This window comes from Delphinus delphis, chromosome 9 (genome assembly GCF_949987515.2).
Source record: "Delphinus delphis chromosome 9, mDelDel1.2, whole genome shotgun sequence".
NCBI classification, from domain to species: Eukaryota; Metazoa; Chordata; class Mammalia; order Artiodactyla; family Delphinidae; genus Delphinus; species Delphinus delphis.
This window is the reverse complement of record NC_082691.1, coordinates 84,705,657-84,721,462: the sequence shown is the minus strand read 5'-3', so window position 1 is coordinate 84,721,462 and position 15,806 is coordinate 84,705,657. Positions and strand designations below refer to the sequence as shown.

Below are 15,806 nucleotides of genomic sequence, written 5' to 3'. Positions count from 1 at the left end.
TTATATTATATGGATACACCATGATTTACTTAACCAGACATCTTTTAATGGGCATTTAGGTAGTTTCCAGCGTTTTGCTATTACAAACAGTACTGTGATGAATATCCTTATACACTAACTTTGTATAGTTTATGTGAGTCTACTTACTGAGTAAATTCCTAGAAGTGGAATTATACATCAAAATTATTTTGTATTTTTATTTTTGATGGAAACTGCCAAATTCAGTAAACAATTTTTTTAATGTAGCAAAACCTGCTTTTCTTTTACTGGGGAGGAATTATGAAGAAACGAAACAAGCAACAAAACAAACAAACAAAAACATACTATCTGGTTATATAGAGTAGATTAGAATTCAGCTTTTCTAGATCTAGAACAGGGTTTCTCAACAACAGCACTATTAACATTTTGGGTTAAATAATTCTTTGTTGTGAGGTCTGTCCTGTGGCTTGTGGGATGTTTAGCAGCATCCTTGGTTTCTACCCGGTAGATGCTAATACATCCTCCTCAGTCATGATAATCAAAAGTATCTCCAGACATTTTGCCAAATGTCCTCTCTGAGGGGTATAGGGGTTGCCCCGGGTTGAGAACCACTGACTTTAGTACAATGCTTTGCCATTTAGAGATTTTTTTTCAGTCCTGGATACCTGAATCTAGCTACTTCAGTCCATTTTGCTCAATAAATACTGGTTAAGTATCCCCTCGCCCCCCGCCCCCACCACTCCACCCAAAACCAAAAAGCAACAGGGGTAGTGAAAGCAGTTTTTATTCTAAAATACGGTAGGTGATAAATCAAGCAGCTCATGTATACTATTTCTACAGACTCAGGTCTCAGGATGTTAGCTGTGTTTACTGGAGCTCTTTCTGGGGCCCAGTGAGTGGTCAACTTGTGCCTTCATGTTACTGTGTCCCAAAGAAAGTGTCACAAGCTCTAGGAGACACAGATACTTAAAATGCCTCCCGCGGGACTTCCCTGGTGGCGCAATGGTTAAGAATCCGCCTGCCAATGCAGGGGACACAGGTTCGAGCCCTGGTCCAGGAAGATCCCACATGCCGCGGAGCAACTAAGCCCAAGCCCCACAACTACTGAGCCTGCGCTCTTGAGCCCGTGAGCCACAATACTGAGCCCACGTGTCACAACTACTGAAGCCCACGCGCCTAGAGCCCGTGCTCCACAGCAAGAGAAGCCACCGCAATGAGAAGCCCGCGTAACACAACGAAGAATGGCTCCACCCACCGCAACTAGAGAAAGCCCATGCACAGCAATGAAGACACAACACAGCCAAAAATAAAATAAACAAAATTTAAAATAAAATAAAATAAAATGCCTCCCGCTTTGGCTCTATTGCTATACTTGGATTGTCACAGTGCTCCTCCAAATGTTTGTCAAAAGCTCCCCAGAGAATGAGACATTCCTTTGAGCTACATTAGTATTTGCCCTGAGTTCTTATAGACAGTGGGCTGTGCCAGCAAGCCTCCAGGGCCCAACATTAAGAGCCAGAGATACCCTACTTCCTTCCTGTAGAGATGCAAAGTTGCCCACTCAGGAATTCACGAAACTCTTGCTTCTTAAGGTATTACCTCTTTGATCTCATTATTCCAATGAGCATCACTGCAAACAACGCCACTTTAGATGGCAAGTTACACTGCCAATCCATAGATGGTTGATGATTCCACTCAGAACACCAGCTGAAGCTGGCCAGCCCTGTAGCATTTTCCTCTTTCCAGATCTGCCCCTCTATATTTCTGCCCATCCCATTGCTGAGTATGGCCTAGTGCAGCTCTCTCAAGTACTCATACTCTACGGCAGCAACTTAATACATATACATTCGGTTACAGCTATATTTGTAGTGAAAATGGTATTAGAATGTTGCCATACACAGTATACTTTAAGGAAGTTAAATTTGTGGCACAAAAGATTAATGGATGGTGGTAAAGGGTGGAGAAGTGGGAAGAAGCAGATGAAGAGATTTCTATTCAGAGTAATGACAGGTAATAAATAAATCAGCTTAAGTGTTAACGCTTCTTTGGAATTTCCTATTCTTGAGTCTCAGTGCTTTAGAGTTGTGTTTGCTTGAGCTCTTGCTGTGCTCCCTTTCCATCTTTTGGGAGCCACTGTGTGGTTATCTATGCCTGGATGTCACCATGTCCCAGAGAAAGGCCACAAACTCTAGAAGGGAAAGATATTCAGAAGATGTACAGTTAGCTTCTGTGCTTTTCTGAGAGACCCACTACAGTGAGGCCCTTCAAACTGTGGCTATCCTTGTCTCTCTTGCTACCGTGAACCACACTTTTCCACACTTTCACACTGTGATGCACTGCATGTGATGCTCCCTTTGAGAGGAACACAACTCCCATCCTTTGCTTCCTGTTCACCCCTCTAGTCTGAGCTCAGGTGAGATTAGAGCCAAGACAACTCCACTTAAAGACAACTCCCTATAGTCCAAGGCTCAGGACCTCTCCTCTGGGTTCCACAGTACCCTGGGCTTGCTTCTACTAGATCCTTATCTGATTGCCATTTTCTCTGATGTGTTCTTCTCTACCACCTACCTGTGTGCTCCTTAAGAGCAAGAATGGTCTTTTTTTTTTTTTTCTTTTCAGTACGCGGGCCTCTCACTGTTGTGGCCTCTCCCGTTGCGGAGCACAGGCTCCGGACACACAGGCTCAGCGGCCATGGCTCACGGGCCCAGCCGCTCCGCGGCATATGGGATCTTCCCGGACCAGGGCACGAATCTATGTCCCCTGCATCGGCAGGCGGACTCTCAACCACTGCACCACCAGGGAAGCCCAAGAATGGTCTTTACTCTCCTCCACCTATAGTATACATAGTGTCTGGCACAGGGCTCAGAAAGCATGTACTTAATGGATAGATGAAGAACATGTTCCTTTATTCAGATCTCCCTACTTGCTCTTCAGCATACCTATATTTCAAATAAACTGATATTCAATTGATATTCATAAATTGATATTCAAAAAAACCCCACCTAAAATAAGCTGTGCTACTTCAAAACTGTTACATGTGTTGATGGTTCAGTTTAAAATTCACGTCTCTAATGTCTCTGTACTTTGGTTTCTTCTAACAGAAGCACATACCTACTATTATCAGATATCATTTCTCTTTCAAATTTCAATTTTTCTGACACATAATGCAATTAATATCACCCATACCAATTGGTGGTCTTACCACAGAATAAATTCTCAAATCCATTTGTACTGTAAATATGCCATCAAAATGGAAATTGTGTATTTTGAAATCAATATATATAGTTTATTTCATATTATTTTGAAATTCTTTTCTTATTCATTTCTAAATGTTTATGTAATTTGTTCTGTGTCCCTAATTAGTTTTAAGTTGCATTAGGTTAGAGATTCTTTTGGTTTCTTTATAACTACTTAGATTATTCGATATTCTCAGCACACAGAGTACTCAGAGTTGGGAGACCATTTTATTACCAGAAGAGACAGGCCCACAGAAGGTCCTTCTTATAAATGTAACCAATTGCAACTAACTGGATGTTAAATGCAGTATGATCTAATGTAAGAGCTCTCACTGGCAAGGCTAGGATAACAAAATAACCTTAAAACTTCCAGAAGTATAGGTATTGTTTATTTTTGTAAATAACTTTCTGTTCCTTGGAGAAACAATGCTACATACAGGCAGTAGGATGTTTCTACTGAGGCACCTGATGCAATGCTTTGTTGGCTTGATATGGTCTTATCTGTCCCAAGTCAGTGAGATATTCTAATTACAGTCCTCATGGCTCAAAACTAAGATGCTGACAACCATGTCAACATCTAATCAGAAGGCACATAGAAGCAAACTATAGACTCTAAAACATTTTGCCACTTTCTGAGATAACCTATGCTTCTTTTCTTCATATTTTTGTTTCATTGTAAGTGTGGGGTTAGAATTTTTTTAATCTGACTGAATCTGGGTATTAACCAACAGGTTATTTGTATATATCATTCACACACTTCCACACGATGACTTTCAAACGACATCAGTGTGCTGGAAAAGCCATAGATATGTGACTGAGGTTTTTGTATCCTTCATATTTTCCATGAACTTTTGGATACATTGGTTGTGTGAAGTTATTCTGTAAAATGGGTTTCAAAGAATTACTCTCTAGAGAAGTGTTTAAGCAACTCAAAGTTACTTTCTTTAAGAGAGTACCCAGGAAACACTCAGTAGGGAGATGCCTAAATAACTTTGACTGAGTCAAAAAGTAAAAAGTAACAAATCCCATAAATGTACCCACCACTGTCTTTGCTACCTCTTTCACACTTCAAGGAGTGTCTGTCCTCTAGTTTTAGTGTGTGGGGACTGACGAATTTTCCCCTCAGCTAATCCATTCTCTTTCATGATGTTTATATACCTTTAAAAGTAGATCTGTTGACTTCTACCTTTCTATACTGGAACAGCAAAGGGTAGCTCCTGCCCCAAACCTTCCCAGGCTCCCTCACTGGAAACACTCTCTCTTGAAGCTACAGACCACTTTGCAGCCTCTCTGACAGCAGGAACCACAGTTCATTTATGCAGATGCTTCTCTCTCCCTGAGAGCTGGGTTCCTGTGTAAATCAACACTACGTATCTAACACCTCAACTGCAGCACAGCGGGGGGCTCAACACATGCTGGCTGACAGGAGCCTGCTGTATCTCTCTTCACCTTGCTAGCCATGACCCTGTATCAGTTCTCTCCCTTTCCTGAGATGCACAAATGATAGTGATTTTGTGGTGTTCTGAGTGGAAATATTCCATGGTTTTGAACAAGGGTGAGATAATATTTTTAGCTTTATTTCTGATATTGCTTTGACATTTGTTGACTATTTTTCAAATTTCGGAAGTATAACCTTTAGGTGAAAAGTCCACAGTGACTTAACAAACCCTTTCCTGAACTTCACTAATGGCTCAGAGCTTAGACAACATTTTTCTAATTGCGTTACCCAGCTTCAGCACTTACACTGTGCCTTTGGGCAAGTCACCTAACCTTTCAGTTTCATCATGTATAAAGCAAAGATGGTAACAGAACCTGTACTTCCTAGGGTTGAGGAGTGCTTAGTTTACCGAGTGTCAATAAAGGTTAGCTACCTTCCTTTAAGTTAACATCCCATAATTATCTCAGTTTTGATAGGGAAGGATTTTCCTGTCCCTTTTTTTTTTTTTCTTCTGGCCGTGCCACGCAGCTTGTGGGATCTTAGTTCCCTGACCAGGGATTGAACTCAGGCCACAGCAGTGAAAGAAAGCGCTATGACCGAGTCCTAACCACTGGGCCTCCAGGGAATTCCCAGGAAAGGATTTTTCTTGTGAAGTCTTTTCAAAGGCTCATTTAAAATGCAATAAATCATGTCTACTGATTTACAAATATATATATCCCTTCAAAGAATGTTTTAGTCAGCTTTAGTTTTAATGATCTAATTTTTTTCATAAAGTCCAAAGATTAAATTCTTTGGGATTCACAGCATAAAAGTACTAAATCCTATGTTACAAATATACAATTGTAAGTTCCTGACAGTTATGCCTGAATCATAAGGATCCATAAATTTCGATTGTTATAATTAACATACACAGAGTAAGCTGCTTCACAAAACTGACATGGTGTGATGTCTTAAACGGTTTAAATAAAACAATGCTACAGACGTGTGGGCTACTTACAGTCTCTTCATCTTCTGGACCCTCCCTCTCCCTCACCTATACATTTGAGTATTTAAGTGGAAACAGACAGAATCCTTTCTTACCTCTCCATCAGCCACAGCAGAATAATTCACTTGGGCAACAGTGACTGTGGTTGGCAATTCTGAAGCATCAGCCAATGTGGCTACTGTTGCCCCTGTACCAACCTAAAGAAAAAACATGGAAAGTGATGTGTCAGTGGATGGATCCTCCAACCTCTCCTTTACTCAGAAGTTAAGATTCAGATAATCCCAAATTCAGCAGAGGTAATGATTAATATGCCTTGTAATATGAAACGAATTACTAAAATCACATCTCAGACACTAACATGAGTTTCAGAGTTTTACTTCAACCATATAAGTCACTATGAGAAGCCATCATGTTTCATCATTGGTGCCCAGTGTCAGTCAACCAACTTTCTACTCTCTCCCCAATCTGAATTTTAGACGCTCCCTCTATCTACCAACAAATTGCGTTTCACCTCAGAAGTGGTAATTCAGAAGGAATATTTCCTGGCCACTGAGAGAGTGAAATGGTAAAAAAAAAAAAGAAGCCATTTTTACAGTGCTTTGATTTGGAAATGTCTAGAAATGCTATCTATAGCTTTGTATTTAGCAAAATGCAAACAATTTAAAATATTATTCAAAAAATAGAGTTCAGGTAGGAAGATCTTGGGGAGCTGTATAAAATTAATACAAGAATTTATATAAAGACAACTTTCTTGGGCTTCCCTGGTGGCGCAGTGGTTAAGAATCCGCCTGCCAATGCAGGGGACATGGGTTTGAGACCTGGTCTGGGAAGATCCCATATGCCACAGAGCAACTAAGTCCGTGTGCCACAACTACTGAGCCTGAGCTCTAGAGCATGCGAGCCACAACTACTGAGCCCACGTGCCACAACTACTGAGCCTGCACTCTAGAGCATGCGAGCCACAACTACTGAGCCCACGTGCCACAACTACTGAAGCCCATGCGCCTAGAGCCCATGCTCCGCAACAAGAGAAGCCACCACAATGAGAAGCCCACGCACAACAAAGAGTAGCCCCCACTCGCTGCAACTACAGAAAGCCAGCACACAGCAATGAAGACCCAACGCAGCCAAAAATAAATAAATTAAATAAATTTTTAAAAAAAAGACAACTTTCTCCAGTCTGAGGTGAGGTGCCCACTGATCTGCCTCAGAAATCACAATCTGGTAACCAGAAGGTTTACTCACCTGGATAAGCGAGACAGTGCCATCAGGGTTACTAAAGGTCTGGACTACAGTCTGTGATGGTACAAGATGGGCTATACTGTGTGTGGTTGTGGCCTGTGTTTGTGTTTGCTGATCTTCAAAAGCATACAAAAGGTCCTCCCGCCCATGCTGTTTATAACAGTTTTTAACTATGGTCCGTAGTGCCTGGGTCCATGAAACCTGTCATCAAAAGACCAGAAAAGCACATTAAGTCACAAAGAATGTTGGTTATTCAGTTCTACTGTGGAATAAGCAGCTGCTTATTTATCAAACCAAACCAAACTTGCATGGAGTAACTCTCTCAGGATTATTTCCCACAGACCGATTTGGACATAAAGAAATTCAGCACCAAGTACCAACAATTTCACACTGGTTTCCTTCCTGATCAAAGTCGGGTTTAACTTTTGGGTTTTCCTGAGGCCAACTGTTAAACTTCTCACAGAAGAAGGTTACTCTTTCGTCAAGAATTTTATTTAAGATTTTAAAAAATATTTATTTATTTGGTTGTGCCAGGTCTGCTGTTGTGGCACACGGGATCTTCGTTGCAGCATGTGGGATCTTCAGTTGTGGCATGTGGGCTCTTAGTTGCAGCATGAGGGACCTAGTTCCCTGACCAGGGATCGAACCCGGGCCCCCTGCATTGGGAGTGTGGAGTCTTAACCACTGGACCACCAGGGAAGTCCCTTTATTTGAGATCCTCAGTAGATTTTTAAAGCTAACTGAAAAAAATGAATATGCAGAACAAGTAAGGGAGGACACCTGGTTTAGTCTTTCTTCTTTTTTAAAATAAGTTTCATTATCAGCAGACTTCACTAACTTCACATCTCTCTATATTTATATTTTCAACAGTGATGCTTGCTAATCAGAAATAAGGACATTTCAAGTCTTCAAAGTGATTAATACCTTTTACTTCAAGTTTCGTTAGTTTTTCCAAGCACCTTATAAAATTAAAACTGCTCCAAAAGGCAACTATGTAGAGAGAAGTGTAAATTCACAGAGCCATCCCAAGTCTTTACAGTGATGGAGTGATGAATGGGAAAGGCTATAAATCAGAGAATATCAAACCTCTTTTGGGGGATAGGTTTGACTATTACACAAATGTTTTTAGACTTTATAGCATAAGAAGTAGAATAATAAAAATGAGGTGGTTGATTCAGAATGGAAAAGCAATAGGAAACTCAGGCCAGAGGAACCCTCACCCTCTGCTTTTGCTCTTCTGTGCGGACATCGCTCCGAACGTTTGCCCATGGGATATCTTCAGGCCACCAGATGGGCTTGCAGCTTTCTTTACCCCAGCCTGGTTTTCCCCGACCTGTGGAGTACTTCAGCATCTCTGGAATAAACGCCCGAAGCTGGGCCTGGAAAACAAGAGTGTGGTCATCAGTAGTCATGAAAGACGTCTGGGATGTGTTTGTGCCTCCCAACAAATTCTAAGATTATAAAAGACAGCCTTCCTGGAGCGTTATGGAGAGCCCCAAAATGTGACTGTGAGAACCGTCTGTTTCTCATAGGTCACTATAGCTCCATGGGTGATGGAGAATTATACATATGTTGGTAAAGTACATCTTAAGCTGTATTTCATACACTTGCTCCTATAAGATCAAGAATATCTGTCCCCATGTTTGATTTCCGCCCCCTAAGGTACTATTGATGCTATAGCTTATTTCCCTCCTAGAACGTCCATGCATTTATGGTGTCAAGGTCAACGTGTCTTCAACATGTTGTTCTGGAGGTAGTAATCAGAACAATTAGATGAGAGAAATAAGAGGTGACGAACAGATAAAATCACCACTATTTGTAAATGGTATGACTGTGTATCTGGAAATCCCCAGAGAATAAAATGAAAAAACTACTATAAACAATGAGAGTTTGGTAACATGATTGGTCACAAAATATATGAAAATAAATGGGCTTTACTTAATAAAAAGGGAAAATAACCCTAAAACTCTTCTAAAAAGTTTCTAGTAAGATAGTCCAATGTCTATGAGTCTGACATATAGATATACATAATGAAGCATGTGTTGATCTTAATGAATTTCATTCAAATTTATTTTACAAATCAAATCCAGACCAGACAGATGTTAAACCACAGAAACAACTACCTTTCTTTATCGCCTGGCATGGTAACCACGCTGTGCGTGTATACTGGGGGAGAAGGGGAGCCTACTTTGTGAATATTCTCAATTGCTGACAATGATTTTTGGCAAGAGAAGCAGTTTATCAAGTTATAATCTTCCTCCTCAGACCTACTGCTTTCCTTTGAACCTGGTGGTCTATAGCATACCAGAGATAAGCAGCATCCTTCATCTAAGAACACACTCATAGTGCCTCTTAAGACCAAAAGGAGAGGACAATTTTAGCATGAGTCACACGCAAGGACACGGGCTTGTAGCCGTAGAATAGAGAAAGAAAAAAAATAGAAATGGGACTACTTAAGTATTAATGAGATAATGAGTACAGCAAAACTTGTATTAAAGAGCCTATTTAAATATCAAGTGTTCTCATTTAAATACTATTTTACCAGAAGATGACAGAAATTAGTACATAACAGGGAAGCATGAAACCAAATCAGTAATGTTTACCTAATAAAGATAGTTCTTGCTGACTGTACTTACATCGTTAATTCTTGCCCCAAGCCTGCCATTTCACCTCCATCTAAGTACCCCCCATCTCCCAGACAGTCTCCTGCCTGCAGGATAGGGTATTATATACTCCGTTATATATTTGGCTCTGTGGCATCAAGCAGCAGGCTAATAGAAATGTATCCATTTGCGAACCCAGGCTATCAGCTGGCTCATGAGGTCACTTCTTCAGTTATTTTAAGAAAGTGCATCTCAAAGTCATTTTTCCCTTTATCCTGGCTTCCTGGGAGTGTCTTTTTCTAGCCTCAGTTATATAGAGAAGGAAAAGGCTTAGTCCTCACACACAATATTTATATTTCTTCATATAAAGAAATAATAGCTTTCTCAGATGCATAAACAAAATAAACTCATACCACAGACTTTTATAAGTCTTCCTCTCTCTTTTAATCCCATTACCAGTCTCCAAAAGGAGAGTTCTTTATATCCACGCCCAGCAGAGTGAGGAGATAATGAAATAAGAAGGCCAAATATCTCTAAATTAACAAAAAATGAAAGTTTTTAAAAGATGTTTTATGTGCTAGAATTTCTGGATGGGAAATGTTTCAAAGCCCCAGGAAGAAGACAGTAGAGGCTAATATGAGAGGCAGGAGAAACGGAAGCAGCACAAAGGAAAGGTTACTTCCACAGGCAAAAACCTCATTAAGTTAAAAAAATGGGCCCAGAGTGAAATTAATAAGTTCTAATTCAGAGTCAGATCTTAGCTTTTTAAAGTACTAACTATCAACTGTACAAAATTTGCCCCTACATCAAACAAGAGGCAAAAAGCTCTTTCTACTACAAAAGTTAACTTTTCAAGACTGCACAGTTTAGAGATGAAGGACAATCTTTGCTTTTAAGTGCAAAGATAATGTGACTTCACTGAAAGAAGCAATTTTCCACCAGACTATTTTCATACTGTCCCAAATAACTAGTGCTAATAAAGGGATATTAATAAGGGTAAATGAGCTGTCCAGTATAGAAAGAGTTAAATGATTCCTTTCCAGAATTCAGCACTGTGCTCTCATTACCAGTTGGATTAATTACTGGTCCTGGAGAGTTTTGGAAACCCAAGCTACTCAATGCGCTTGTTAAGGAAGGTTTGTCTTTAATCCGCAGGGGAGACAATCAACAGGATCAGCAAAGGTAAAGCCTATCCTCTCCGGCTATCCTTTAATTGGGCTGCAACAAGCTTTCCCGGCCTCTCATTCTAATTTAGGGCTCTAGATGGGCTTCAAGTGCCCGGCGTGGTCAGTAAGCCCACCTCAAACCAGCAGAGAGTAGAAAATACCACTCCTTCCAGGGCACACTCAGCAAAGAAAAAAGATATTAAATTCATGCCAGTGGCAATCAATAGTAAAGATTATGTGGAAATCACAGATGGTTTAAAAAAAAGATTTTCTAAAACTGAAAGTTTTAATCTGGCCAAAATGAAACAATATTTCTTATTATGCTAGAAATTTTCCACTTGTAAATTTCGTTACTTTGCTGTCCAACAATGCATTATCCTTATATATTCCCAAGTACCCTTCTCCTCCCATTTCCTCTCTCTTTGCTCTGCATGTACCCGAGATGAGGAATTTTGAGGCTCCAGATGTCCATTTAGGTTCAGTAACCAAGAAACGGCCTTTCAAAGCAAAATGTTTGCCAACTCCATATCTACTGAAGAGATCAGAGAATATGTAACAGATTTAAAGAGAAGGTAGCTAAAATCAAACCACATTGAAAGGTGATGTTTTCTATACCCTACAGGAAAACAGCAATGTAGCAGGGAAGGAAAAGTGAAGAATTTTCGGACTGTGGCTTCATAACTGTAATTTAAAATTATGAACTTCCAGGTTGACAGTCCCAATCATACGCAAATGGATATTTAAAGGGCATTAGAAAATAAAAGCAAAATGATTTTTTTGCTCACTTTTGGTAATTATTTGTACCACTGACCTCTGTTCATAGAGATAATGAAAGTGGCTTTCCTTACTAGAAACACCAATCCTATATCCCCATGTTTGGTAGTAGTGCTAGCAGAAACACTGGTTTCTCTTAATCGCATTTTCCCATAAAACACATTCCCATAGAAACATGGGAAGAACAAGTTTGGAAGGAAAGATAAAATTAGAGAATTCAAGGGACAGCCAATGAAGACACTCCTCTCTCAAGCCAACACTTCTGCTTCTCTATCTCCATACCCCATCTACCCATTACACTGTCTCCCTCCCATTAATCAAAATGCTCTTAAAATTCCACCTTCTCTTTGAAGGAGTCTCAGATTAGTCAGTTTCTGCTACCTTATCCTAGTTGTACTTTTTTGTATAAAAATTTAAATAACACAGATAAAGTCAAAGCTCTGTTTTTGATCTACCCTTCCCCAATCTAGTCACCTGTCCAGAGGCATCAATTTGATGAACATCCTTTCGTACAGGCCAAATTCTATGCATTTACATAAATACGTGCTGGAAAGGCAGTTTTATGTGATGAAAGAAAACACACGTGTTCACATATTTTAGTATAACTCACTTTTTCTACTCAACATTTTGCCATAGAGATCTTCTCACAGTAGTACAACTAGAATAATCTCATTTTTAAAGAAACAGTTGCTTAGTATCCACAGTATAGATTTTTCCATTTCATTTAACCATTCTCCTATTGATAAACTTTTAGGTTGTTTACAGTGCTTGTACATGCTTCTTTGAACACACCTGTGAGTATTTCTGTAGCAGAAAAGTGGAATTGCTGGTTAAAGTGTATATGCATTTTAATAGATACCGCCTAACTGTCCTCCTAAAAGACTTTGTCAATCCTATTCCCACCAATGGTACAGAACAATACCCATTATTTCAAAACCTCCCTTCACACGTTAAAAAAAAAAAAAAAAGCTTTAAATCTTTAATTTGTTTTCATGTTTTTCCTTCATTTTGCTTCCAAAAGGAAATGAGAGCCTAGCTCTGTCACCTGTATATTGTCCACAGCCTCTAGGCTGGGGCAGGTCCTGACCCCTGCCTGCCAGCTGCCTCGAGGCCACAGGGCGCCTGGGGGTTCACGTGCAGCCCCAGGGGTCGCCTTCACATTTTTTAATTACCCTGCTTTCTTATTTTGGCTCATCGGATGTTAGGGAAATGATTTAATTTTCATTACTAGTGAGGCTGAGACTCTTTTTACGTTTACTGACTATTTTTCCTTTTTACAACTGTTCGTAATGCTTTGCTTATTTTTCTAATTTTCTTATTAATTTGAAAGAAATATTAATCTGTTCTAGCTATTCTGTCATGTAATATGCAACTACTTTTCCCTAATCTAGTTCTGTCCTGAATATGGAATTTATATGCGTGCTCCCTGCTCTTGGTATTCCTGAATATACCCCTCAATTATTTTACTCTCAAAATATGCTGCGTTCTATTATATTCCCTTAATCTCATCCTGCTTACCTAAAATTTACAAAATGTGGAGTGGCATCATATACATCCACCTTTTTTGATCATTTCAGACAGTAAGAAAAGCCTACTCTGCACATAGATTCTGACACAACAGTAGGAGAAACAGCTGGGAACTGTGATCTACAACAGTGGTTCTCAAAGTTGGCTGCACACTGGAATTGCCCGGGGAGTTTAAACACTGCAGAAGCCTACATCTCATCCCCAAAGATTCTGACTTAATTGGTCTGGAGTGTGGCCTGGACACTAGGATTTTAAGTTCCCCAGGTGGTTCTACTGCGCAGCCAGTTTAAGGACCACTGAACTAATTTAAATACTTTTTATCCAGCCCTTCTTCTTTAAAAAAAATTTTTTTAATTGTAGTAAAATATACATACCATGAAATTTACCATTCTACAATGTACAATTCAGTGGCACTAAGTACACTCACAATGTTGTACAACCAACACCACTATTTCCAGAACGAATTCATCATCAAACAAAAACTCTGTACCTATTAAACAATAATTCCCCATTTCTACTTCCCCCAACCGCTGGTAACATCTATTCTACTTTGTCTTTATGAATTTGCTCATTCTAGATACCTCATGTAAGTGGAATCACAAAATATTTGTCCCTTGTGTTTGGTATATTTCACTTAGCATAATTTTCTACTCTTTAGGTAGAAGAGGCCAGATCTATGCTTTTTCAAAACAAAACAATACTCAAAAAACCTAAACTGATAACTGATGAATGTTTTCTAAGTAAAACATGTCAATCCCTGTGAATAATTTCTTTCAAAGAAACAGTCGCTGTGTTGAGTGCTTCTGAAGGTTTCCCCTGAAAACTTGTAAAGAATTTCTATCCTGTTGCATCATCACTCCAAGGGAATATTAAAGCAACGAAGATTGCCCCAGTGAGAGTAACAGGAGGGCAATAAGTTCAAGGTAGGAGAGGAAAGGGAGAGGGGGAAAAGGAGTGGATTTTAACCAGTAATACTGGACTGGTCTTTCCAGACATATTTTTTCTATAATTATATTCTTTGCCTGGATCTCTTCTAATACAAAGTCCAAAAAGATTAACAACCTCCCAAGAACAAGAGACTCCCATAGGACTCAAATGTGGTAAAGAACATAACTGATTTTCCACTAGCAAAATCATAATTATTGCTTAAAGACTCTATAAGAAACAATACAAGTCCTTTAACTCAAAATGTAGTCTGTCGTAGAGAATGGACTTGAGGACACGGGGAGGGGGAAGGGTAAACTGGGACGAAGTGAGAGAGTGGCATGGACTTATATACACTACCAAATGTAAAATAGATAGCTAGTGGGAAGCAGCCGCATAGCACAGGGAGATCAGCTCGGTGCTCTGTAACCACCTAGAGGGGTGGGATAGGGAGGGTGGGAGGGAGACGCAAGAGGGAGGAGATATGGGGATATACGTATATGCACAGCTGATTCACTGTGTTATAAAGCAGAAACTAACACACCACTGTAAACCAATTATACTCCAATAGAGAGGTGAAAAAAAAAACAAAAAAGTGTAGTCTGTGAGTCAGCAGCATTGGCATCACCTAGAAGTTAGAAGGCAGAATCTCAGGTCCCACTCCAGTCCTACTGATTCACAATCTGCATTTAAACAAACAAGACTCTCAGGTGATTCCTATGCATACTGAAGTTTGAGAAGCACAATTTAGCCCATCCTCTGGTCTCTGGTCTGAAGTATCCAAGAAAATTTTGCTGACCTGGCTTTCAAAATCTCTGAAAAAGATGACTTCATTATTTCATTGTAAATGCGATTGCAGAATCTATACCATATTAATGATTTCTTCTCCTAAGCCTTTTCTCAACCTCCTTCAATTCTTACACAAAAGAGGCAGACAGAAATGGGATAAGCTCTAGCCCCTAGCCACTATTCTTAAAGGTGCCTAGAAATTCAAGTTTTCATTTTTTCACTAAAAATATTGCAGAGCTATGTGTTTTTTACCACATACACCAAAAAAGGCTTTCTCAGAATCAAGATATATTTATAATAGTAAAAACAGAAGCTTTTCAGGTAAACATTTTATTTACTCGTATAGAATTACACTTTTATCAAAACCAACAAGCAAAACACAACAAAAACCACAACTACAGAGCCGCTTCCTGAAAGAATCAGGACATTCAGCTCACACAGAATTTAAGATACTATGTTATATGTAACTTCAACCTGTTGCAGAAGACAATTTTGATAGTTGCAAGGAGCAAGTATAGTTGCATAGGAGCAAGTCAAGAAATTCTTTTACAACAGTTAACTGTCCAGTGTAGATTACCAGAGATACTCAGTCTGAGCGATGATGGCAGTATAGTTTCATTGAAAAAAAGAGGGAGAGACAGTAATGGGGGCAGGAGGAGAGAGAGAGGCAGAAGAAAGCACTGCCAATATGGACTCCACCCTAAGTTCTATTTGTTTGTCACTAGCTTGCTTCATAGGCTGCTTCCTCTCTTTATGCCTCAGTTTTTTAATACATTATGACCTGTATTGGCCACTTCACTGCTGAGCAAAAAAAAAAAAAAAAATTCTAGGTTCATTAACTTGCTCTAAGTGAAAAATGGGTGAGAAATGGTATGTTCAGATTATTCAAAAGTTAATATAGGTAACGTATATAACTAGTATTAATAATTAGTAATAATACCTTTGTGTAATTCCTTAGTTTTCAAAGTACTTTCCAATATAACATCTCATTTTTTCTTCCTCCAACTCCATAAGGTAGGAGGGCAGGTATTATTCTCACTTTCATAAGATGAAACTGAGAACCAAGGCTACTATGTAGTAGAACGGGGATTTAAAGACTAGATCTTCCAGCTAACTTCCTAATTTGTAAAGAATTAAAATAAT

At 39.4% G+C, this 15,806-nt stretch overlaps 1 protein-coding gene across 4 annotated transcripts in view; it reads right to left on the bottom strand.

Moving 5' to 3' along the window:
• The window catches only part of NRF1 (nuclear respiratory factor 1), a 136,230-nt gene that overhangs the window by 43,419 nt on the left and 77,005 nt on the right, over positions 1-15,806 (bottom strand). For all 4 annotated transcript variants that reach the window (XM_060020873.1, XM_060020874.1, XM_060020876.1 and 1 more), the window contains 3 exons: positions 8,101-8,259; positions 6,884-7,081; positions 5,734-5,835 (listed from right to left, as the gene is read on the bottom strand). In XM_060020873.1, coding sequence (XP_059876856.1) covers positions 5,734-5,835; positions 6,884-7,081; positions 8,101-8,259 — 459 coding nt within the window. The remainder of the gene's footprint in view (positions 1-5,733; positions 5,836-6,883; positions 7,082-8,100; positions 8,260-15,806) is intronic.